Source organism: Felis catus, chromosome D3 (assembly GCF_018350175.1).
Source record: "Felis catus isolate Fca126 chromosome D3, F.catus_Fca126_mat1.0, whole genome shotgun sequence".
NCBI lineage: Eukaryota > Metazoa > Chordata > Mammalia > Carnivora > Felidae > Felis > Felis catus.
In genome coordinates, this window is record NC_058379.1 from 31,758,435 (window position 1) to 31,782,835 (window position 24,401).

Sequence of the window (24,401 nt, forward strand, 5' to 3'; positions counted from 1 at the left end):
CATTATTATTTTTTTATATACAGAAAGGCTATGGATTTTTGTATATCAATTTTGTACCAGTCACATGACTGAATGCTTATTGTTCATAATTTTTATTTTATTTATTTTAATTTTTTTAATGTTTATTTATTTTTGAGAGAGAGAGAGAGAGACAGAAACAGAGTGTGAACAGGGGAGGGGCAGAGAGAGAGGGAGACACAGAATCCCAAGCAGGCTCCAGGCTCTGAGCTGTCAACACAGAGCCTGACGCAGGGCTTGAACCTACAAACTGTGAGATCATGACCTGAGCTGAAGTCGGATGCTTAACCAACTGAGCCACTCAGGCGCCCCTATTCACAATTTTTAAAGGAATCCCTTGGAAACACACATCAACAATTTAATCACCTGTCTGATCCATCTCATCTCTTCCCCTTGTTCACCTGCACAGGTGCCAGCAGGTAAGCCATCAGGACCACACCATGAGACAGCTATGGTGTAAACAGGGTTGCCTGTTCCTGATTCTAGTGCTTTTACATTAGCAACATTTGCTTGTGGCTTGAGATAGGAATACATCATTCTATTAGGGGCGCCTCGCTGGCTCAGTTGGTAAAGCATGCAACTCCTGATCTCAGGCTTGTGAGTTCAAGCCCCACGTTGGGTGTGGAGCCCACTTTAAAAAAAAAAAAATCATTGTATTAAACAGGGGTCCATCCATTCCTATGTTATTATTTATATACTCTTGGTATTTCCTTTGAAATATTAAGACATGGAAACTTCAGTGATGATGCATTCGTTCATTCAAAACATACAAAAACCTATCATAAGCCAGCACTACTTTAGGCAGAGACTTCAGAGGTAAACCAACCAGCCCTGGTCCCTGCCCTCATAGCACTTCCAATTGAATGTATGGAACAGACACTCAACAGAGCACCATTCAACAGTTACCCATTAGTCAATGGGCCATCTTCCCTGAGGACCTGAAAGGCAGGTAAGAAAGGTCCCCCTGTGGGGAAAGTGCCCCTGTGAAAGAGAAGGTGTTGGGAGGCCCACTCCCCGGTGGCCTTGCCTGTGGAAAGCAAGTGAGGGGAAAGCAGGCTGGACCAGAGGGATTAGGTACACCTGGCCCCAGCAGCAGAACAAACTGGCCTCTCTGGATGTTTTAATAAAGACAGTTGCCAAAGAAGCTGCTGGAGCATCACCTTCCAAGACTGAGGACATAGTGCTCCGTCCACAGAAGTGCCCTCTGCAAAACTGTACCGCAGTCAAGTGGCGCTGGTGCCTGCCCCCTCTCCCCAGCAGTCCTGCCCCCTCACAGCACGGATGTGGAGGATGCCTGCTGAGTCCATTCAGATGACGAGGGTGTTTCTGGCCCTGCCTCAAAGCTTCTCAGGGCCCAAGCCTCACATGTGGCAAAGCATAAAATACTGCATTTCCTCACACTGATTCCTACACAAGGGCAGTTTTATGGATCAGCCACGACATAAAGAGAATCTGCTTGAACCAAGCAGTGTCCTGTCCCACCTGAAGTCATAGTAAGAAAGTTGCCATAGGCTGTGTATGCCAACCCTGTTTGTAGAATTAAATACAATCGCTTCCATGTGCTTATATGTATTTTTCAGGTTAGGCACTGGCTGTAAGAATAAAATTTATAACAATGCCAAGGAGGACCAAACGTCCAATTGTGCTTTCATCCGCCTAGCTCCTCCTATACCTCAATGCCACGCTCTCAAAGCCAGTGCTGCTCAGCGCCATTAGGCATAGGGCCACCCACCCCACATGGCTTCCTGTCCAAACAAGTCCATCGCTCTGGCAACTGGAGGTAAGTGAACATAGGCTCTCATTCTGTTTCCCTAAATGCTCAATAAGCTCTAACTGCTTGTAATCATTTGGTGTGCATTTGAAAACTTATAGGATTCTTGGTTCCAGTATGCCAAGACCTTTGCTTGGGCATAAAGGGGAGTGCCCATTTGAGACTAAAAGAGTTTTCTAGGGCGCCTGGGTGGTTCAGTCAGTTAAGCATCCCAACTCTTAATTTCGGCTCAGGTCATGATCTCACAGTTTGTCAGACTGAGCCCCGCATCGGGCTCTGCACTGACAGCACAAAGCTTGCTTGGGTTTCTCCCTCTCCCTCTCCTCTCTCTGCCTCTCCCCCCTGCTCTCTCTTCCTCTCCCTCGCTCACAAACACACACTCTCAAAATAAATAAACTCAAAAAAAAAAAAAAAAAGAGCTTTCTAATCACAGAAAGATCAATAGTTGTTGGACTGTTTCCATTCATTACATGTAATTATTTACCAATGTGGCTGATTATATGAGCTTGTTATACTGGCAGCAGTTTTTCATTAAGCATCACTTTGTTATCTTCTGCTGCATAACAAATTACCAGGAACTTAGTGGATTAAACAATAAGCATGTATGATATCAGTTTCTATGGGTTGGGAGTGGGGGGCCTGGCTTGGCAACCCAGGGTTGGACGAGACTAGGGTTTTGTCTGAAGGCTCAACTGGGGAAGGACCCACTTTCAAGCTCAATTACATGGTGGTCCACAGTATTCACTGCCTTTTGACCTGCTGGACTGAGCCCCTCAGTTCCTAGCCAGTTGTTGGTTGGGAGCTGTCCTCAGTGCTTTGCCACAAAGACCTCCCCAGATGGCATCTCGTTCCATTAAAGCCAGTGGGAGTCTCTCGGCAAGACGGACATCTCTTTGTAATCTAATCATAGAAATGACACGTCCACCAATGCTGAGGTTAGAAGCACATTGCTCAGGTGGAACGATTACACAGGCCGTGAACACAAGGAGACAGGAATCATTTTGGGCCATCTCAGAAACTGCCCATAATGCCCACCACACCCATCACTCAAGTCATCCTTATTTACAAAGCAACTATTTTTAGAATATTACAGCTCTGAACATTTTTATCTGCTCATTCTCTTATCCAAGCTATAGGAAATGGTATAAAAACACAAAAACAAGTGAGCTATTTCTTTAAAATAAGTATTTGAATGGTTTAGTTCCACTGCTTTAAAATGTCATTGGCCTGTCTAAAATGACAGAGTAAGTAGCAATATCAAATAATTTCCATAACCAAGGTCCTGTAGAGTTCAAGGATTTAGGAAGGTCTGGGACAAGGAGCACTGTTTGTAAGGCAGCATGACAGCACACAGGGGAGCTGGCAGGACGCTGGACATGTGTGGTTATGAGAATCACAATGGCATTTTGAAATTTAATAAGAGCTGGTTAGCCACCTAAAAAGATACAACTCGCACACAATTTGAAAAGTAAACTTTATCAAACTCGCTGGTCAATGAGCCGGCGGCTGGAATCCGAGGGCCAGCAACATGACACCCGTAGATCTGAGCCAGGCTGGGCATCCAGCATGAGCAGCAGCCAGGGGATGTGTCTTTGAGAAGAATGATGCATTAATTCTCACTAAGTGGAAGATGTTGGGAAATAGACTTTTCACTTCAGAACAAGGTTTTCATCAAACCTCTATAGAATAACAAGAATCCCCCATGTTAAATATAAAATTTTAGAAAATGAATACTGAATCAAAAAGGGAGGAAAGCCACTCAATAAACAAAGAGAACAAGTTCATATTTGTGAGACATAGCCCAATTTAATTCTACCCAGAGATCCGTGTCCCATAAAATATATGTATCCTATGTATAAAATCATCCCTGAGTTTAATTGGAGACTAAAAACAGATGCCCTCTTACCCGGTCTCATTTCTGGACTAATTAAATCAGTAATGATGCACATTAATCATCCCTGAATTCTACGGAACTTTGGGTCTTGCCTGCTAAATATCTTGGCTGGCTGAGAAGCAGGATCGTGTGTCAGATGTGGGACCCAGGCGGGACACACTCATCTGTGATCTCAGGGTCACTTTACAAAGGGAATCAACTTTTTAAAAGAAGACATATACCAATGTTACATTTTCTCTATTTCCAGAACAGTTCCTATTATCTGCAACTGGGTACCCAAGTCAGAAACACCAAGGTTCGGATCCCAGCCCTGGCCTGCTCATCCACACCAGGCCATCCTGCCCTCCTGAGCCCAGAGCCTGCTACTGATCTGCTGGTCTGTCCCCAGACATGGTCACAGGTACCTGGAGGTTGCAGCAGGAGGGAGGCCTCTGATCCTCTCCCCCCCAGGCCTCCCTGCCAAGAAAGGGTCCATCGCTATAAAGTTGATATGAATTTAGGGTGACAGTCATGTAAGGCACTGAGACATTACCTGCCACATAGGAAGCACTCAATAAACATTTACCTATTATGGTGAGGAACAGTCCACAGGAGACTGGTGAGAAACTAGGTAAGAAATCTTGGGGAAACCTGGGATGCTGTGTACTGGGGTTGGTGAGAAGCATGGCTGGGCCTTTGGATCAGGACGATGTGCAGAGAAACCTCCAGAACAATGAATGTGATCATCATACATGCATGGGCTGACCAGGTCTGGGGATGCAGTGGTCAGAAGGGCAGCTAGGTGTGTGGTCACACAGAGCTTACATTTTAGAGGGAGATAATTAACTAGTCAATAAGTATGTAAGAAAGGGTCAGGTAGAGAGAGTGTTGTAATGGGAAGTAAGCAGTGTGATGTGAGATAGTCAGGGTTCCTTTGGACACAGTGGTCAGGAAAGGCTCCCCAAGGGAGGGGAGGAAACAGCCATACCAAGATCTGGGGGAGAGCTTGAGATGGCAAGGGCCCAGCAACTGAGAAGGCCCTAGTGATTGAGCCAGAAAACAACAGCCACAGAGCTGGTGCAAGTGGTTGGAGGGGCAGCAGTTGAGGCCACAGAAGGCAGAAGCCAAATGACCAACAGCTGCCCAGGCCAACAGGAGAGTGGAGTGTGGGCTCAGACTGCACGTAATGTAATTATACATAGTGAAACCTTGGATTGCGAGTAACTTATTCTGCAAGTGTTCCGCAAGAAGAGCAATCCTTTCTAATAAGTCTTAACTTGATAAAACAAGCGAGGTTTTGCAGTACGAGTAGTACGTGATGCCAAATGTCACATGATCACAACTGAGCCAATGGTCCTTCTCTCTCTCCCTTGCTGTGGGATTGTGGGTGATGATCTTTCAAGCTCAGATGCTCGGTCTCAACCTGCAGCAGTTGGCAGAAATCAGTGATTTTTCAGAACGTTGGAAGGTGCCCATAACTGGCACCAGTGTATTTTTTGTCACTTCAAAGCACCTATGGACAGTCCTTTGCTTTTCTATGCAAGAGTAAGCTTAGGAATGCTTTGCTTCATTCTAAGTCAGGCTGCCTGCAGATATAGACCCTTTCCTCAGCTGCCTTATTGCCACTTACATTAAATACAGTGTATGATGAGTTTATTAATACTGTACTGTAGTCAATATCCATGCAAGTGTATACAATGGCCTCATTCAGAAAAATATTGAAAAGAAGAGTGATAAGAAGATGATTATGGTGAAAGAAGGAAATCATTGAGAAGTACACAGTGGCCAAAATTGCAAGATCTTACAAGAAGTCTACATCTGTATCTCATCTGCAGAGAAGGAGGAGAAAAGTGCGGAGGAATCCCTCACTGCAAATGAGATCAGATGTGTAAAATGTGGGAAACAGAGCAAAATTTTGTACAAAAGCACCACCCAAATAAGGCTGTAGCAGTGCGAGCAATGAATCTGCTTAATGACAATGCAATGTCACATTTCTGTGAAATCCTCAAAAGGAGACAAAAGCAAGTGTCATTGGATAGGTTATTAAAGTTGCACGAAAAGAAAAAGATTCCAATGAGCCAATAGATAGCAGTGATTCCGTTAGTGATAGTGAAAGTCACCCCACACAATAACCCTCCTCTCTTGTCTCCCTCACACCAGCCACAAAGGTTTTCAAAAAGGTAAATGCAGGTTATTTTTCTTTACACTTTGTATTTTCTTAGTTTGTATTATATTACAGTATTGTAATCACTTTTATATGAATATTTTTGGGTTGTGGAATGAATCATCTGAGTTTCCATTCTTTCTTATGCGGAAATTCTCTTGGATATACAAATACTTTGGAATACAAGCATGTTTCTGAACACATTATGCTCACAAACCAAGGTTTTATGGTATAAGCAGAGGAGCCTTGGCTCTGGTCTACCTTTTTACAAACTGTAACTCTGCCTGCTGGTGCAGAAGGGCTTCCTGAGGCAAGAGCACCAGCAGCAGTGTGGGGAGGGGACAAGGACAGCGGTCCTTGAAAGGATGGTGGCCCGGGCCACAGTGGCCACCTCTGGACACAGACTGAAGGACTTCTGTGAGAAAGGTTCGGTAGAGTCAGTGGGGATGAGGGTAAAACACCCAAACCTAGGGTTTTAGCTAAATAACTGGATGAAAAGTGGGGAAATTTATGGAGATGAGGAAAGCTAGAGAGAAACATATGTAAGGCAGGGAGTGAATCCAAGTTTGAGATGCCTATTTGATAACCAGGTGGAAATGTCCAGCTGAGCCTGAAGCTTACAGGAGAGTTTAAGACTCAAGATATCAATCTGGGAAGGGATGGGAAAGAAGGGGAACCAGCTTCTAGATGGAAACCTAATCAGGGGTTGGTAACTTTGCCCATTAGATGCTCTTCCACACTGCAGATCACAGTGAAGGGAGCCAGCGACTGGAGTTGCTTTACAGTGATGACTGGCTGCAGTCAACCACTGGTTCACATCCAACTGTTCCCCAAATTCCAAGCATCAGGTTTCCAACACACGGAAGGGACAGGAAGAAATGCATACCCATAAAAGCATATGGTCTGGGAAGGAGAGTCACTTTTAAAGTTTTTGTTTGCCTAAACCTTTTTTTTTTTTTTTTTAAACCTCCTGAGTAGAATGTAAAAGGCAAAGTGATGGTTACACAGAAATGTAACAATTCTTAGGAACTGAAAGACCAGGGCAAACATTTTTAAAAAGCAGTACCACCATTTCAAAATTTTTGAGGCTGAATGTTGTCAAATAATACATGTTCAAGCATGAAGTCACCGACATTTGATGTATGAACTCTAAAACTGGAGTAGGACAGTATCAGTAACAGCAACAACTGTTTAACTTGTGAAAAATGTTTTTATAAATGTCTAAGCCAGAGAAATAAGGTAGAAGAGAAAAGAAGAAATGTTTTCCTGCCTCCAGCTCACCATCGCTGCTTCCAAACTGCTGTAGATTTAAGCCATCTAGGCAGCTTCTTACACATTCCACGGTCTTTCTACTCCATCAGTAATATCCAACTGTGATCACCCTAACCCATTACACAATTGCTCACAATCTGGAATTTTGTTGCTCCAAAGACCAAGGCTATTAGCTAGGGCTCGGGGACTTAACAGTAATGGTTGAGAGGCAATTAATAATCATGTTCCTCCTGGGTAAAACCAGGTATCTGTGTCACCTTTTCTACCTCACAGCTCAAGATGACATAAGGGGAGGACTGTTCTGCCCCCTCAGCAACTCACTGCCTTCCCACAGGCACCTGCTTGTGGAGCATACCTTCTATGCAGTGTTCTGGAGCAGCTGTCCCATCTGGCTTTAATTACAATAAATGCTATCTTAAAATACATCAACCTCTCCAATGTATTTGCACAGAATATGAATTCTGCTACTCTGGAGAAAAATAATTTCTTTAAAAGTACACTTCTGTTCTAATCTGGGCAATTAGCTAACAGAAAGAAGGACCAAAGAAGGAATTTCTTAGAGGAAAGGAAACTGTGTAATGGAGTGGGGAGAATCACAAAACAGACCCAGTAGCTTGAAAATAATTAGAATAAAGCAATATTCTGATTTATGTATTACATGATATAAAAAAGACAGGTTCAATGGAAATGGAAGTTTATTTCTGGTTATACCACATTAAAATATATACCATATTTATTCAGAGTATCATAATCAATGCAAAAATAGAACTCTCTTGTCCCCTATAAAAAAGTTAAGTACAATACTGTCGGCTACATACATGATATTTTAGTCAGGTCTTCATTCAATATTAGCTTCTCAAAACAAACAAAAATCTAGTTATCAAAACAATCTTACAAAATATATACAAAAGAATATTGCAGTGTAAAAATAAAATGAAGTTACCAAAATATAACTTATGTAGTTTACTTTGCATAAAATGTATCTAGTTAATTTTTTCAAGAGCTTCACCCATGAGTCGAATAGCAACACTCTTGCCTTCATCTGTTTGAATAACCAGCAAAGCTTCAAATCTGCCTGCCGACTTTGGTCTGAACTGCACAGGCATGTTGATATAATGCTGGGCTCTGGAAAGAGAAAGGAAAGGTCGTCGGCCTGGTGCTACAGCAGCACGTGCATCACCCACCACTGTAACCAGCTCCGTGCATGGCAGGGTGCGGTCGGATTTTGATGGAAGAACTCAGCGGAGTTATGTTTGGTTTAAATTTGGTTCTCATTTCTTTAATGATATTATTTAACAAGAAACTGGCACAGAGAAAGGGAAAATCTAAAACCTGATTCAAATAGTATTGCATATATATTCCTGGCCATCCAAAAAAATAGGAAAAGGGAAACAAGAGGTCTGTTCTATTGCACGTGAAAGTGTTCTGTCCGCAGGCAGGTAGCCATCTGCCCAAGAAAGGGCAGAGGAACAGGGGACCCCCGACCCTCCTTCAGCAGCACGCTCAACTGGGGAGAGTATGAACCCACGCCACTCGTGCTGGTCATTAACAGGGCTGTGCAGGTTCTGCTCCACCAGCATTCGTGTGAACTTTTATTAAAAAACTGTCCTGAAAATTTATTTTTAGATTACGTTTGACCATTGAACAACACGGGTTTGAACTGATGTACACACGGGACAGCAGCATGGGCAGTGAGGGAGTGGGTATGAGCCTGCTCAGACTGAGTATGGCATCTAGGTCACTGCCATCAAATGCTGCCAAGAGGCCAGAGCTTGATGTACTATCATTTTCTTGATAACACTTTCTTTTCCCTAGCTTACTTTATTGTAAGAATATAGTACATAATACATTTAATATACAAAAGTTATGTTAATTGACTATGTTATTGGTAAGGCTTCTGGTCAACAGTGGGCTATTGTAAATTTAGTTTTGGGGGGAGTCCAAAGTTATACACAGATTTTCTACCACATGGGGGTTGACACCCCTAATCCTTGCTCTGTTCAAGGGTCAGCTGTATAGAGGCAGGTAATGAGTACCCTGTGTTTAAAAGTATTATGTTGGGAGGTTTCTGTTCACAAAACCAGGTCCCAAGAGTTTAAAATACACCTTTATCCTCATGGTGAATGAAACTACATAAAGTTCATCAAAGCCTATGTGATGTCACTGACTTTTAGTCTTGTTTTGAGTGAAAATTAATAGCTTTCAGACTTCCCTCAGAGGGAAGGTAGTTCATCCCTGAGTCTCATTTCCAAACTACATGTCTTAAAGTTCAGCAATCGGAACTGATATATGCTTTTGTTTCCAACACATTTCCTGTGTACAGTGTTAGCTTTTGGGTATAAAACTGCAGTGGGCTAAAAATTTAGAAAACAGTTTTAGTATTTCAAAGCCCTTTTCCTGGATATAACTGATAATGCAGAATTTTAAAAATACATGCATACGTACACACACACACACACACACACACACACACACACACACACACACCAAATTTTTAAGTCTGGGTTATTTTCCCCTAATGCATTATACCCAAATTTCCCATGTCCAAATTTAAAAACACAGTACCTAGTGCCTGGCACTGACAAACTACCATTTTCTCTTTCATGTTAGCATTTCAGTACCCAGAATAATGTAGTACAATTTGCCAACTTAAGAGGCTTTATAACTTATGAATTGCTAAAAGTAATAAAATATCCTGAAATAAATCTGACAGATCCATCATTAACAAATTTTAATATAGAACACAGAACTGTTCTATATTCAACTGAGAAAGTGTTTTAAAAATGTATTATGATAAACATATATCATCTGTTTTAGACTTACAGATACTCTGAATAAACTTGAATGCGATTTAGAAAGAACTATAAAATTTAACATAGTTCTAGAACACTTCAAGTAACATGGATATATTTACCATAGTACCTTGTACTATTATTAAAAACTGCTTTTAATCTCTACACACACACACACACACACACACACACACACACACACACACAACTTTAAACGTTAAAGGTAACAGTAAAGTATGCTGAACCCAGGGGACAGGTCTAGCTCAAAATCTCTTACCAGGTACCAGGCAAGGGCTACTGTTACAGCACAGGCACACAAAGAGCAAAGATGCTTTAAGAGAGGGACACAGCAGCTGTGAACATGCATTCAAACTGCCTCCTCCACTGCCTGCCCCCATCTACAGAACCTGAAAATTCTATAAACCATCATTTTTCTTTTCTTTCTTTTAATTTAAAAGGAATACTCTTGGCACAGCCAAGGTACCATCACAAAGTAACAAACTGCTTGGTTCCTGTGTGTGCTGGTGAGAAGTAACAACAGCTCAATGACAGCACTGTCCCTGGCTGTGACTTTTGTGAGAAAGCCCTCTGGAATGAGACAGCAGGGTCTGGCAGGTCAGCAGCAGGAGCCTGCCAGGACGCTGGGTGCATGCAGACGTGGGCACAGGAGAGGGGAAACATGTCACTAAAATGTCACAGCAGAGATTAAACTAGAATAAAACAATAGGTTAACAGAAGAATGCTTTTCAGGGCTAAGTGCAAACATGAATGAATTCTTTTTATGGAGATATGATAGAGATAGTCACCTAGACCCCCCAAAACGACCTTTACAAAAAAACTGATAATCAGGGTTTCCTTCTCCCTATTACCTTCCTTATAATCTATTGCTTTAAGGGGGTATATCCCTGGGGCGCCTGGGTGGCTCAGTCGGTTAAGCGTCTGACTTCAGCTCAGGTCATATCTCATGGTTCGTGGGTTCAAGCCCCGCACTGGGCTCTATGCTGACAGCTCGGAGCCTGGAGCCTGCTTTGGATTCTGTGTCTCCCTCTCTCTCTGCCCACCACCCCCACTCACGCTCTGTCTCCCCCCGTCTCAAAAATAAATAAACATAAAAAAAACTTTTTAAATAATAAAATAAAAAAGGGGGGTATATCCCTAATATCCATCCATGTTCCCCGCCTCTGCACTAGACAAAACCCCCAGAACCTCTGGGTGAAGCTCTTCTGACCTATTTATGTTGCGGTTCATATCCCAAAGGCCTCGGGGCACTTTCATGTGTAAAAGCAGCCCCATCATGCCTCACAACTGCCCCGGGGAGGTGCATACTTGTAGTAAGGCACTGATTACCTCATGTACCCTAGAGATGAGTAAAGTCACATTATTACTCTGGAAGGGTGGAGCTAATGGTATCATAGAGCAAAGAACCATCTAATGAACAAAAACGCCACTAAAAGAAAGCTGGGAACTGCTTTTCAGATTCTCAGAATAGATTCTGTTCCACCTGCCAAAGCAAGCTCATCACTGCTCTCCCCCAGCACTTGTATTTCATGAGCCCCTGTTCAAAGTCAAAGTGTCTAATATTTGGGATAAATACAAAAGCACTCAACACTTACAGAAGAAGCACCATTATTTCAGTTTTGTGTAAAAATTTTCAAGTGAGCTACTGTAGCAAATTTTTGCTTCTGCGAAGTTGAAGGAAGTCATTCTTAAGTATAAAGAAACCAGCTTTTCTGCTTTACTTTATGTAAAATTTTAGCCTGTGGAGGAGTCAGGAGAGAAGTTTTTCTGTGACCTGGGGTGTACTTCACTTGGTCTTCTCACTCATGTATTTAGCAGCGTCCATCTACTGTAACAGTCTAGCACCACCTGTCTTAAACCAGTAGGGCAAAGGCTCACTGACTGGAGGTCCACAGGCTGCTGGGAGTCAAGGACTCAAGAGTAGAGAAGCTGGAAAATGTTCAGTTAGTGTTTTTTGTTTTTTAAAGTTAGGCCTTTCTGGGGTGTCTGGGTGGCTCAGTCGGTTAAGGGTCTGACTTCTGCTCAGGTCATGATCTCACAGTCTGTGGGCTTGAGTCCCGCATTGGGCTCTATGCCGACAGCTCAGAGCCTGGAGCCTGCTTTGGATTCTGTGTCTCCCTCTCTGCCCCTCCCCTGCTTGTGTTTGGTCTGTCTCTCCCTCTCTCAAAAATAAATAAACATTAAAAAAAAAAAAACAAATAAATGAAGTTAGGTCTTTCTCCTCCATGTGGCTGTTGAAGGGGTTAATGGAAAAGCATGGACATGCAGGCATCTGTGGTGTTCCATCAAAATCTGTGGGGCTGGTCTTCACAGACGGCCCCCCCACCCCCAGTAGGCTGGCCGAAATTAGGACATTGTCAGTACTGCTGAAGATGTCACCACCTGCTGAGCATCTCCCACAGGGCCAGGTGCTGACACCCACAGATGGCTTACGTCAGCCTCCTAAGGAGCCCAGGTTGCCAGGAGCATTGCATTTCACAAATCAGGAAACCTAGGCTTAGAGACATGAAGCCTATGATAACTTTCTAGATACATTCATTATATAATTTGCAGTTTGTGCCCTTAAGTCAGTCCCCTGGGAGGCAAAGGGAGTGCCAGAACCTCAAGTACAGGAATAGCAGGTTTGGAGGGAAAAGAAAGAGAAGGAGACGAGAGAAGGGCCTCCCTCGCACAGTGTCTTATCTTTTCAGGATCTAGAGATACGTGCAACTTTCCAGAGTATGGCACTGCTGGCCTTAGTACCTCAGGAAGAGGCAGTCCTAGACTAGTCCTAGGCACAGTGGTCCAAGTTTTCATGCAACATGTTTTCGGAATCATCCAATGCTAAAATGAAATACCTTATGATTAAGTAGCTTAAAGATTCAAAGATGAAGAGAAAATTATTCTTCAGTGTTAAGTCCAATAGAACCCTACTATTAAACCGGTTTGAGATATCAATCTAAATGTATATCATATGGAAAATGAAAAGTAGCAAGGATTACAAGAAAATGAGGCCCGGATTTAAGAACAATATAGGGTATTTGAAGAATGACAACTAGAAAATATCATAATAAAAGTTTCCCCAGTTAATCTGGGAAGGTTTTTGTCCCAATTATTGAGAATTTAACTCCTTGATTCTTAGCACAGTGAAAATAACATTTAAAGCAGGAATTATTCTAAAGTTAATCACAAGATGATTAAGCTTCTATGTATTTATGTGGCTGGCAAAATACTAGATAACAGGAATCATATGCTAAGTCCAAACCATTGCACAAAGTTTGGGTTGCTGGACAGTAGAGCACACTTATGGGCAGTCGTGAAATGATTTCCCTGCAGGCTCCTCAGCTCTTTTTAGTCCTGAAAACAAGTCCTGCACTAGGATGAGAACATTTTGATTTATAATAAACTCACCTCAAAGAATATTTTGAATGTTTGACGTAGAAAGGCTCTCTGGGACTTAAAAACTTCAGCTGGAATTTAATATGAAACACTTTATGAAATTATGCAAGTTAGATATTTGAGCATACTTAAAACATTTCTTTAATTAAAGATATTTAGTAAATTTAAGTGTAGTCACAAAATTAGGTAATTGCACATGAAAACAAATTTAAAAGAATTTCAATATGAATTTATCCTAGTTCTGACTAGAGTAAATGCTATCCAGAAATATGTTGGTATAATGGTACAGAAGAAAGAGAAAATGAGAGAAAACTTTAAAAATGAAAATATGAAAACAAATGCTAAATATTTTCAATTCTTCCCATGAGTATCTTTCCAAATGCAGTATGAGTCATTTAAAAAATTAACTCAAGCTTCTAAATTATTAGGAAAATATTTATAAAATAGTTGAATATATCCACTTTCCCAAAGCCCACAGTACTATTTCCAACTTACAGAGTGCGTAATGAAAGAATTATTTCGCAAGTTGACTTTCAGCGTCCTTGATTCCCCGACCCTAGTCGGCAGAAACTGATATACATCTTCTGGGGCATAAACCCCACGGTGAGTCAAGTCAAGCTGCCTGCTTTGGAAACATGTTGAAAAGTTAACCATTTAAATTCCACAGTAAGTTAGGCTATATACATTAACCTTGAAAGTGTTGATTTGTGTTTTCTCTCACAACTCAGTTAGAAAATAGTTCTGTAACAGCAACTTCACTAGTCTGTGTGAAGAGAAAATGCCCACCAGAGCACTCAGATAAGGTGTGGGATCAGCCACAAAGTGGGACAGGACAGTACCCCTTTCTCCTCAGGGGGGCTGGGGCTCTAGCTCCCCACTCGGCTCACACTCAATGCATCCACAGGTGTTCCTTTCACCTTAGTCCATTTCAGCTGGACCACTCCCAGTGCAGTCCACGGATGATCCCCATTTTTCAGGTCAGACTACCCTGAGAGTGGAACACAAGCTCTGGCCTCTTGGCAGAATTTGATGGCAGTGACCTAGATGCCATACTCAGTCTGAGCAGGCTCATGCCCACTCCCTCACTGCCAATGCTGTTGTCCCGTGTGGCCTAGCCCTCAACATCCCTAACTGTTCTTCCTGCAGTCTCCCTAGGCAATCCCATCTCAGTGATCCATCGACCTGACCCCATGACTCCCAGATCTGAGCCTCTGGGCAACATGCCTATCACCACACAATGATATGTCACCATAAATACAGACTAAACCCGGGATCTTTCTCCTCAAACCTGACCCTCCACTTGTTTTTCTGAGAGCCAACTTTGACCCCCTTTCTCTCTCAAGCCCCCTTACTCAACCCATCCACTGAGTCCTTCAAATTTTCCTCCTCTATACCTCTCAGATCTGTTCATTTCTCATCATTTTCCTTGACACTACTTTAATCCTGGTCTGCTTAATAATAGCTTCAGACTTGTTTTACCATATCTACCCTGGCCTCCTCCTAATCAGCCTGTACCACAGACAGAGGATTTTTCTATAAATACTGAAATCTGATCATGTCACTCAGTGGTTTCCAACAGCTTCCCAAATAAACCCCCAAATTAACATCTGACATGCAAGGCTCTGTGTGGTCTGCCTCTGCCCACCCACCCTCTGGCCTCCCCTCACATACTCTCCCTCCCTCTGGGCTCTAGGCCTACGTGCTGCCTTTGGTTCCTCGAGGGCCAACGATCCCCACAAGCCAGTCCTCACAATGCTGGGAACTTTTCTCCATCATTTCCACTCATCCTCCTCAACTTAAAGGTCCCATTTCAGGGAGGCTTTTCCCAGGTATCACACATCAAGCTCCCTGTGTCATGTTTCCCATTTATTTCCTTCCAGTCCTTTCCACGAGTTGTAATCAAGCCTGTTAGTGAGATAATTTGTTGATGTGCTGCCTCCTCCTCCAGGAAGTGAAGTCCATGGAGGCAAGAACGAGGGCAGTTCTGCTTCCACTACCTGGCACATGGTGTGTGCTCAGTAATTACGAGATGAGCAGATGAGTAAACAGCATCAAAAGAGTGTGGTAAGAACACATACTCTTTAAAGGAGACTAATTTCTTACAAAACACATTATTTACTCCTATTAGAAAATAAATGACCACATTTATATTAAATTAAGTAGGTATTCACCATATATTTTTCTTATAAGCATCTTCCTCCAGAACAAAGATCTAAATATTAGTTACTTAAGGATTGTAAAAAACATGTGTATTAGGTAAAATACTTAAATATTTTCATCACAGCTGTGCAAGCTACTGGTATAAAAAACACATTTTAAAAAGTTTTTAAGAATCGGCTTTTGTACAATGTTTTTGGGAACATAAAATGGTATGGCCACTTCAGGAAAACAATTTGGCAGTTTGTTTTAAAGTTAAACACATACTTTTAAACAGCGTGCCTGGGTGGCTCAGTCAGTTAAGTGGCCACCTCCTGATTTCTGCTCAGACATGTTCGAGCCCCATGTCAGGCTCTGTGCTATCAGCACAGAGCCTGCTTGGTATTCTCTCTCTCCCCCGTCTCTCCCCTGCCCTGCTCACACTCTCTTTCTCTCTCTCAAAAATAAAAAAATAAACATTTAAAAAATTAAAAAATATAAATAAAGTTAAACACATGCTTACCATGTGACTCAGCAATTCTACTTTTCAGGTATTTTTACCCAAAAGAAATTAAAAAAATATCCCCACAAAAATACACACAATAGGGGTGCCTGGGTGGCTCAGTCGGTTAAGCGTCCAACTTCAGCCAGGTCACGATCTCACGGTCCGTGAGTTCGAGCCCCGTGTCGGGCTCTGGGCTGATGGCTCAGAGCCTGGAGTCTGCTTCTGATTCTGTGTCTCCCTCTCTCTCTGTCCCTCCCCCGTTCATGCTCTGTCTCTCTCTGTCTCAAAAATAAAAACGTTAAAAAAAAAATTAAAAAAAAATACACACAATAGTGTTCATAGCACCTTCCTTTATAATGGCTCCAAATGAGAAGCTACCCAAGTGTCATCAGGAAAATGAATAAATTGTGATATGTTCACATAAAGCAATACTCAATAATGAAAAGGGACAAACTACAGACATACTCAACAACACAAATGAATCCCCAAAAATTATGTGTGGTGAAAGAAGCCAGACTCAAGGGGTGTGTATATGTATGAAATTCAACAAAACCAACCTATGCCAAAAGAGGAGAACAGAACAAATATTGGGGTGAGGGCAGGGCTGACTGCAAAGGGATGTGTAAGAGCTTTCTGGGTGAGAGAAATGCTCTGTCTTCACTGGAGTGGTAGCAATGCATGGAAACTCATAGGTAAGGTCACTGAGCATTTTACTGTATATAATTATATCTCAGTAAAGTACTGGAAAATATGTCATAAGAATGACAAAAACAACATACCCAGGTACGAGAGCAGAAGCCTCTGATACAGCTGGTCTCCGGGGTTTAACCAAATTATCTAGTTTAATGAGAGAGTTTGTGGAAATTTCTGAATTTTCAGGCTCATTTTCTGTTTTGACACTCTGTATAAAAAAAAAAAAAATCACAGGGTGGGGGATGAGAAATCAATACTAGGAAAATATCTGGAAATTTACCCATTTGAATTCTACTATTTCCTTCTTAATTTTTCAAAGAAAACTTAAGATTTTTAAATTCCCTAAATTGCAAACACTATACCTTATACTGTTCAGTTTCTTTTACATACACACACACACACACACACACACACACACACGCTCTTAATCAAGTCAAACATAGATTTCATAGACCCAAACCCAGACTTCAAACATGCCAATCAATCAAGGCAAATGAGAAAATTAAGATTACAGGGCCAGACAACAGAATTAATGAAATTAGAATACCAGGAAAATAGTCTGCACTTTCAGGACAGTTTTCCATGTCAGTTTCACTTAATGTTTTTAATATATACACACAATAATTTACTTAAATTCAGTGTAACACTCACTTGTCCAGAGAGTTGAAATCTCAAGGTATGTTTCATGTGAGGCTCTTTAAGGGGGTGACACTCAACATCCCAAAACTGAGCATAATCTCCTCTATCTCTGGGCAAAAACATGATGGAGACCTACAAAACAACACATCCAGGGGAAGAAATTTAGTCCCAAATCTCATGTACCTGTAATTGGTATACGGTTTTGCACTGGCTAGTTTTGCTGCTAACTGAAAAAGAATTTGAACAATTCTACTTTTGGTGGTCTTGTTACTATATACCACATCCAAAATACATTTTTCTTTAGATTTCTATGTAACATATTCCTCAAAATGTAAATGTTATTTACATTATCAAAAAATTCTAGAGCTGTCATGTACAAGACCTTAATGAGGAAGGTCATCCCAGAAACACAATGCAGTCTTTCATTACAATGCTTATGGAACCCTCTGCTGGCCATGCAGTAAAGGCCTAATGCCCAGAACCAGTTACCCTGACCACACATTTCAAAGTTACACATATGAACTGTATGAGTACAACCTATAAAAAGCTCAGGATGAGAAAGCTGTAATATTTAAAAGTAGTATCTTACAAAGTTTACCAGTGTTAAGTGCTTCCTTTATCAAAGAATTTAGTGTTAAAAATACTATTAGTTAGGTTAATCACTAATCAGTATCTTTGGATCTGAACTTAACATTAAAACTCTTAAGTGACCCTAATTTGGATCACTAATTATACACATCAATAGTTGTGCTTTTTGGTAGTATTTCCTTAAATGTTCCCAGAATGATGTGCCTTACTTAGGCAGGAGATGTTAGAAGATCTCCCCTAACATAAATTAAGTACCCAGACCTGGAATTCAGTTAACAAATGTGATCTGGCAGTATGGTAAGCAAAAAACAAAGACTTCATGGAGGTTTCATTTCTATGTCTGGTACTATGTGAAAGGAGAAATTCCCAAGAGACAATCTAGTCCTGCATCCTTGTTTTTCCTTTCTCAAAGCTTCATTGAGACAGAATTCATATACCATACAGTTCACCCACTTCAAGTGTGGTCAGGGTTTTTAGTATATTTTCAGAACTGGGCACCCACCACCACAATCTGATTTTAAAATATTTTCAACAATCCAAAAAGAATCCCCATACCATCAGCAGTCATTTCCCACTCCCCTCTCTCACTCCCATGTCCAGCAAGGACATATTTACCTTCTGTCTCTACAGCTTTACCTATTTTATACATTCCACACACACTGAATCATATACTATGTGGCCTTTGTGTCTGGACTGTTTCACTTAGCATGCTTTTTCAAGGTTCATGTGGTAGCACATTATCAGTGCTTCATTCCCTTTTATTGCCAAGTAATATTTCATTGCATGGACATACATTTTATTTATCCACCTATCAGTTGATGGACATTTGGGTTATTTCTATCCTTTTTTTCATTTTTAATTTTTTTTTAATGTTTATTTTTGAGAGACAGAGTGTGAGCAGGGAGGGGCAGAGAGAGAGGGAGACACAGAATCCTTACCAGGCTCCAGGCTCTGAGCTGTCAGCACAGAGCCTGACGCAGAGCTCGAACTCATAGACTGTGAGAACTCAGCTTGAACTCATGACTTGAGTCGAAGTTGGATGCTTAACTGACTGAGCCACCCAGGCTCTAGCCACCCTCTATCCTTTTTGGCTGTGAATATTTGTGTATAAATTTTTGTTTGAATGCTGGTTTTCAATATTTTGGGATATATGTCCAGAAGTGGAGTTGCTGGCTCATAGGGTAAGTCTACATTGACTTACTGAGGAACCGTCAAACTATTTTTCATTGCAGCTGTACCATTTTCCATTCCCACCAGCAATGTATGAAGGTCTTAATTTCTCTGTATCTTTACCAACACTTATTACTGTCTGGTTTTTGAAATCAGTCATCCTGGGGCATGAAGTGATATCTCATTGTGGTTTTGTTTTTGCATTTCCCTGATGAACAGTAATTCTAAATATTTTTTCATGTATTTACTGGCCACTTTCATATCTGTTTTTGGAGAAATGTCTATTCAGTTCTTGTACTCATTTTTTTTAAAGAAATTTTTTTTTAATGTTTTTATTTATTTTTGAGACAGAGAGAGACAGAGCATGAGCAGGGAAGGGGCAGAGAGAGAGGGAGACACAGAATCGGAAGCAGGCTCCAGGCTCTGAGCCATCAGCACAGAGCCCGATGTGGGGCTTGAACTCACAGACTGTGAGATCATGACCTGAGCCGAAGTCGGACACTCAACCGACTGAGCCACCCAGGTGCCCCTCTTGTACTCATTTTTTAAACAGGTAATTTGTCTTTGTATTATCTAGTTGTATACATTTTGGATACAAGCCCTTCGTTAACATAGGACTTCTAAATATTTTTCTCCCATAATCTGGGATGCCTTTTCGCTTTTTAAAAAATTTTTTCAAACGTTTACTTATTGTTGAGAGACAGAAAGACACAGAGCGTGAGCAGGGGAGGGGTAGAGACAGGGGGAGACACAGAATCTGAAGCAGGCTCCAGGCTCTGAGCTGTCAGCACAGAGCCTGACGCGGGGCTTGAACTCACAAACTGTGAGATCAAGAACTGAGCCGAAGTCGGTTGCCCAACCAACTGAGCCACCCAGGTGCCCTGCCTTTTCATTTTCTTAATGGTATCCTTTGATGTACTCAAGTTTTACATTTTGATAATTCATCTATTTTTTCTTTTATCACTTGTGCTTTATTGGTATCACATCTAAAAAATCAAGGCTTAATTCAAGGTCATGGATATTTACTATGTTATCTTCCAAGAATTTTATAGTTTTAGCTCTTAACATTTAGGTCTATGGTGTACTTCAAGTTACTTTCTGGATACAGTGTGAAGTAAGGGTCAAACTTAATTTGCATGTGGGTATCTGTTGTCTGGACACCATTTGTTGAAAATACTCTTTCCCTATTGAATTGTCTCAGTACCCTTATTGAAAAAAATCAACTGACTATAAATATTAGGGTATATTTGGGGACTCTCAAGTCTATTCCACATATTCTAAATGTCTACCCTTATGTCAACAATACAGTTTTGATTACTGTAGGTTTTGAAAGTAGAAAGTGTGAATCCTCCAACTTTGTTCTGGGTGTTGTATGGAAGTCAATTTGACAATAAATTATATTTAAAAAAAAAAAGATTGTTTTGGTTATGCTGGTTCCCTTGCATGTCTATATGAATTTTAGGATCAGCATGTCAATTTCTTTAAAAAACAAACAAAAAAACCAAACACCAACTGGGATTTTCAATTTGGATTATAATGAATCTATAGATCAATTTAGGAAGTACTGCAATTTTAGTAATGTTAGATCTTCTGATCCATGAACATGGGATGCCTTTCCTGCTGGCTTTTTTTTTTTTTTTTCTTTCCAACCCTCCTCCCACCACCTTTGCCCCAAATGTTAAACTTTTGTTGAACAATGTGTCTGTACCCTATTATGCTGCTTTGCCTCTATCGTGGGCTGGGAAGTAAAATAAACTATGCTTGTAGAACAGCAGATCCTTCCCAAAAAGCCAGGCTCTAGAAGCCTGTTATACAGACCTACTAAAGTACACAGTTTGTGATGATCATTGCTCAAAGATTCTTTTATAGTCAGTAATGAGTTTACAACTGTAGCATAGAACTGATTACAAGTCTAAATCCCTGAATAAATGGACCAATGTCATATAAATGGTACAGTTTAACTGAGTTTCAGCTGTTGGCATGAAAAAATGTATTACTGAGGCCAAGTGAATGACTAGCATCACTAAGATATCTGAAGAAACTATGTCAGGTCTACAAACAAATTAGAGCTTAAGAGGGTCATGAGGGCACCTGGGTGGCTCAGTTGGTTGAGCGTCTGACTTCAGCTCAGGTCATGATCTTGCAGTTCATGGTTTCAAGCCCCACGTCAGGCTCTGTGCTGACAGCTCAGAGTCTGAAGCCTGCTTTGGATTCTGGTCTCCTTCTCTCTCTGTTCCTCCCCTGCTCGCGCTCTGTCTCTCTCTAAAAAATAAATAAAGTTTAGAAAAAAAAAAAGAACTTAAGAGGGTCATGATACTATGGGGAGCCTGGGTGGCTCAGTCAGTTGAGCGTCTGACTCTTGATTATGGCTCAGGTCATGCTTTCATGGTTTGTGGGATTGAGCCCCATGTGTGTTGACAGCACAGAGCCTGCTTGGGATTCTCTCTCTCCCATTCTCTCTGCCCCTTACCTGCTTGTGCTCTCTCTAAAAAATAAATACACAAACATTAAAAAAATAAAAAGAGGGTCTTGGTACTAAAACAATCCATCACCATTTACCCATGAAGACATATTGTTGACTATGATATGAACACTGACTTGTTTTTAAGTAGTGGCAGATGTTTCTCATAGGGCTAGTGGACAAAACTATTGCCTAGATTAGAGCTACTCGAAGTGTGTTCTAAGTACTGGCAGCCTGCAGGCACATGAAGTGCTTATACCAAAACGTAAATCAATCCTACCACTAAGTATGGCATTTTGTTTAGCTATGTAGAAAGCAAGACCTCTGCTGCAGGAAGCACTCGACTGACTTGTACTGAGGCAGACCTCTTCTCCTATGGCAACCTGGCTGTTAGCAGCACTAGTCTAGATGAAGCAACTACTCTGGGTGGAAACAAAAGCACTCCTGGTCAAACAACACCAGTTTCTTACCAAAAGCTGTAAAAAAAAAAAAAATGTCAACACTCACCTTTTGAATTCCATGGCTTTCCAGTATACCAGAAATAGGAGAACATCTGAATGCTGCATAGGTAGCTCTAAAGACATCTCCACTGTCATTGACTCCCTACAATCATTTAAGCAATCAAATGAAAAAATATAAAAGTCAGTTCATCAATTCAGAGTGAGACCGTTATCTTTATGGTTACCAAGGACACACAAACCAGTTTTGTAGGGCACAGGAGAGCTCAAAGCCTGCCTAGAAGCAGGAGTACTACTAAACTCAGCTCACACAAGACCTCATGCTGCCTCTCCTCCCTCCATCAGCAACCATTCCTTCCTGGCTACAGTCATCTTTAGGATGACGCTCATAATATCAAAGGATTTGCCTTCTCCTCGAAAACCCTGAAGACCCTGTTGAATGTGCATTTTAATAACCTATGCAAAACTAGTTGTTTATTTCTTTTCAGTAGGTCCAGCACTATCTTTTGCACGTATGTTGTGGGTATTGTGGCTCAAAACTGCTTCTGTCACACAAAACACACGGCAAAAAGGCCACAGTGTTGTAAACAACACACATGACAATATGCTTAATTCAGACAGAACCTACTGGCAGAGACTATTTGCAGTATACAGTAGCTAGCACGCACTGACACAGAACATTCACTTCTGTCTCCTGCACTAGCTCTTACCCGCTGAAAACACAAAACAGCACTCAGAACAAGGGAGAGAAAAATGAATGCACATGTGCACGAGCATACACACAATGTTCCATAATAACGCTTTTATATATTTTTCAAAATAGTTATTTCAGATAAAAATCAGGACTGTAGAAGGTAGTTCATTAAATGAGCAAGCCCAGATTTTCACATCCATTCTGTAATTTGACTCTCAAAACCACCTTGTGAAAAAGATGGGGCATATATTAGCCACATCTATAGAGAAAATCAAGTAAGTGAATTAGTGGAACTAAAAAAGACAGTAATCTCAACCTATGCTCATAACTCAGTTTTAAAACACCCTGCATAAAGTTTAAACATTAAAATGAATATATTTAAGGCCATTACTACTGACCTTGACATAAGGTGGAGCTAAAGATGACAGATGCCACTTCACTTCTGTGTTACCATGATTCTCAAGTTCCAGAAAATTTTCTACAAGGAACACACGTATCACAACTCAATTCTTGCAGAGGTAAGTAAACAAGCAGATTACTGTGACAATGTGTAACAATGACTAATTACCTCATCATAGGGGGAAAAATACAATCATTAGATCCCCAGAGGAACCCAACAGGAATTTATAGTATTTTCTAACAAAATCAAGATTTACAAGTACCTTTTTTTTTTAATGTTTATTTATTTTTGAGAGAGACAGAGCGTGAGCAGGGGAGGGGCAGAGAGAGAAGGAGACACAGAATCCGAAGCAGGCTCCAGACTCTGAGCTGTTAGCACAGAGCCTGACGCAAGGCTCAAACCCATGAGCTGTGAGATCATGACCTGAGCCGAAGCCAGATGCTTCACCAACTGAGCCACCCAGGTGCCCCTATCTTGTTTTGGTTTTTAATCAAAGTATAATGAAGGGCTTAAGCAAGAGAGCAATAAGATGATTTACATGTGTAAAGAATTACTGGCTGCTGTGGGAAAGAGAGACCGCTAGGGAGTCAGAGTAGATGAGGAGTCCTGGTAAGGCGCCACAGCAGCAGTTGAGAGAGGATGCACGGGGTGGTCTGTATCAGGCCTGAGTCACGGCAGTGGGAGGAAAAGCAGTGGGCAGACAGGGGATCCATTCTGAAGACAGACTGCAAAGGACTTGCTAGTGGACTGGATGAGGAGAGAGAGAGAGAGAGGAAAAGCAATCAACTTCCAGGGAATTGGCTTAATGGGCAGACAGTGGTGCCACTCACTGACACAGGTTAAGGCTGGAGAAGCTGGTTTCATGGGTAAATTAAGAGTTCTGTTTGTGAGATGCCCACCCATGGAAGCTGAGCAGGGTGCAGGGAGAGCAGAGAGAAAGAAGGGGACATACGCAGGCCCAGGAAGAAGAGCCCTCAGTGGAACCTGCCCTCAGTGGAGCAAGTGAGGCAGGGAAAACCAGGAGAGGCACAAGAAGTATGTAGTCCAAGAAGGAAGGAGTGGTCGCCAGTGTCGAGAGGTCAAATTAACAAAGACCCATAAGCTTTGCACAGTGGCAGTATCATAGCCAATGAAGTTTATCAGAAGTGCAATTACTGCTAATTGAAAAAAAAGACCCATAGAAGAGATGCTCCCTTTTCAGTGACCTCTATAGCAGTGGGGTCAGGGCAAGATGGCAGCACCAGCTCTGCTACAGACTAAGAAAAGAAAGGCAGAGAGCACAATCCCACCATGAGGGAGGGATGCCGAGGAAGCAGGGAGAGCAGCAAGGAGACGAGGCCAAGGAAGGTATTCCTTAAACATGTGACGGCA

At 41.6% G+C, this 24,401-nt stretch overlaps 1 protein-coding gene across 3 annotated transcripts in view; it reads right to left on the reverse strand.

Annotated features, from left to right (window-relative positions):
* Window positions 1-7,775: 7,775 nt before the first annotated feature.
* Window positions 7,776-24,401, reverse strand: part of CEP192 (centrosomal protein 192) — a 135,813-nt gene continuing 119,187 nt past the window's right edge. For 2 of the 3 annotated variants that reach the window (XM_023241726.2, XM_045041110.1), the window contains exons 40-46: window positions 23,029-23,108; window positions 21,986-22,081; window positions 17,272-17,391; window positions 16,707-16,828; window positions 13,782-13,911; window positions 13,299-13,357; window positions 7,776-8,223 (exon numbers count right to left, since the gene is read on the reverse strand). In XM_023241726.2, the coding sequence (XP_023097494.2) occupies window positions 8,082-8,223; window positions 13,299-13,357; window positions 13,782-13,911; window positions 16,707-16,828; window positions 17,272-17,391; window positions 21,986-22,081; window positions 23,029-23,108 (749 nt within the window). In that variant the 3' untranslated portion in view covers window positions 7,776-8,081. The remainder of the gene's footprint in view (window positions 8,224-13,298; window positions 13,358-13,781; window positions 13,912-16,706; window positions 16,829-17,271; window positions 17,392-21,985; window positions 22,082-23,028; window positions 23,109-24,401) is intronic. The other variant, XM_019814959.3, reaches the window with a different exon arrangement.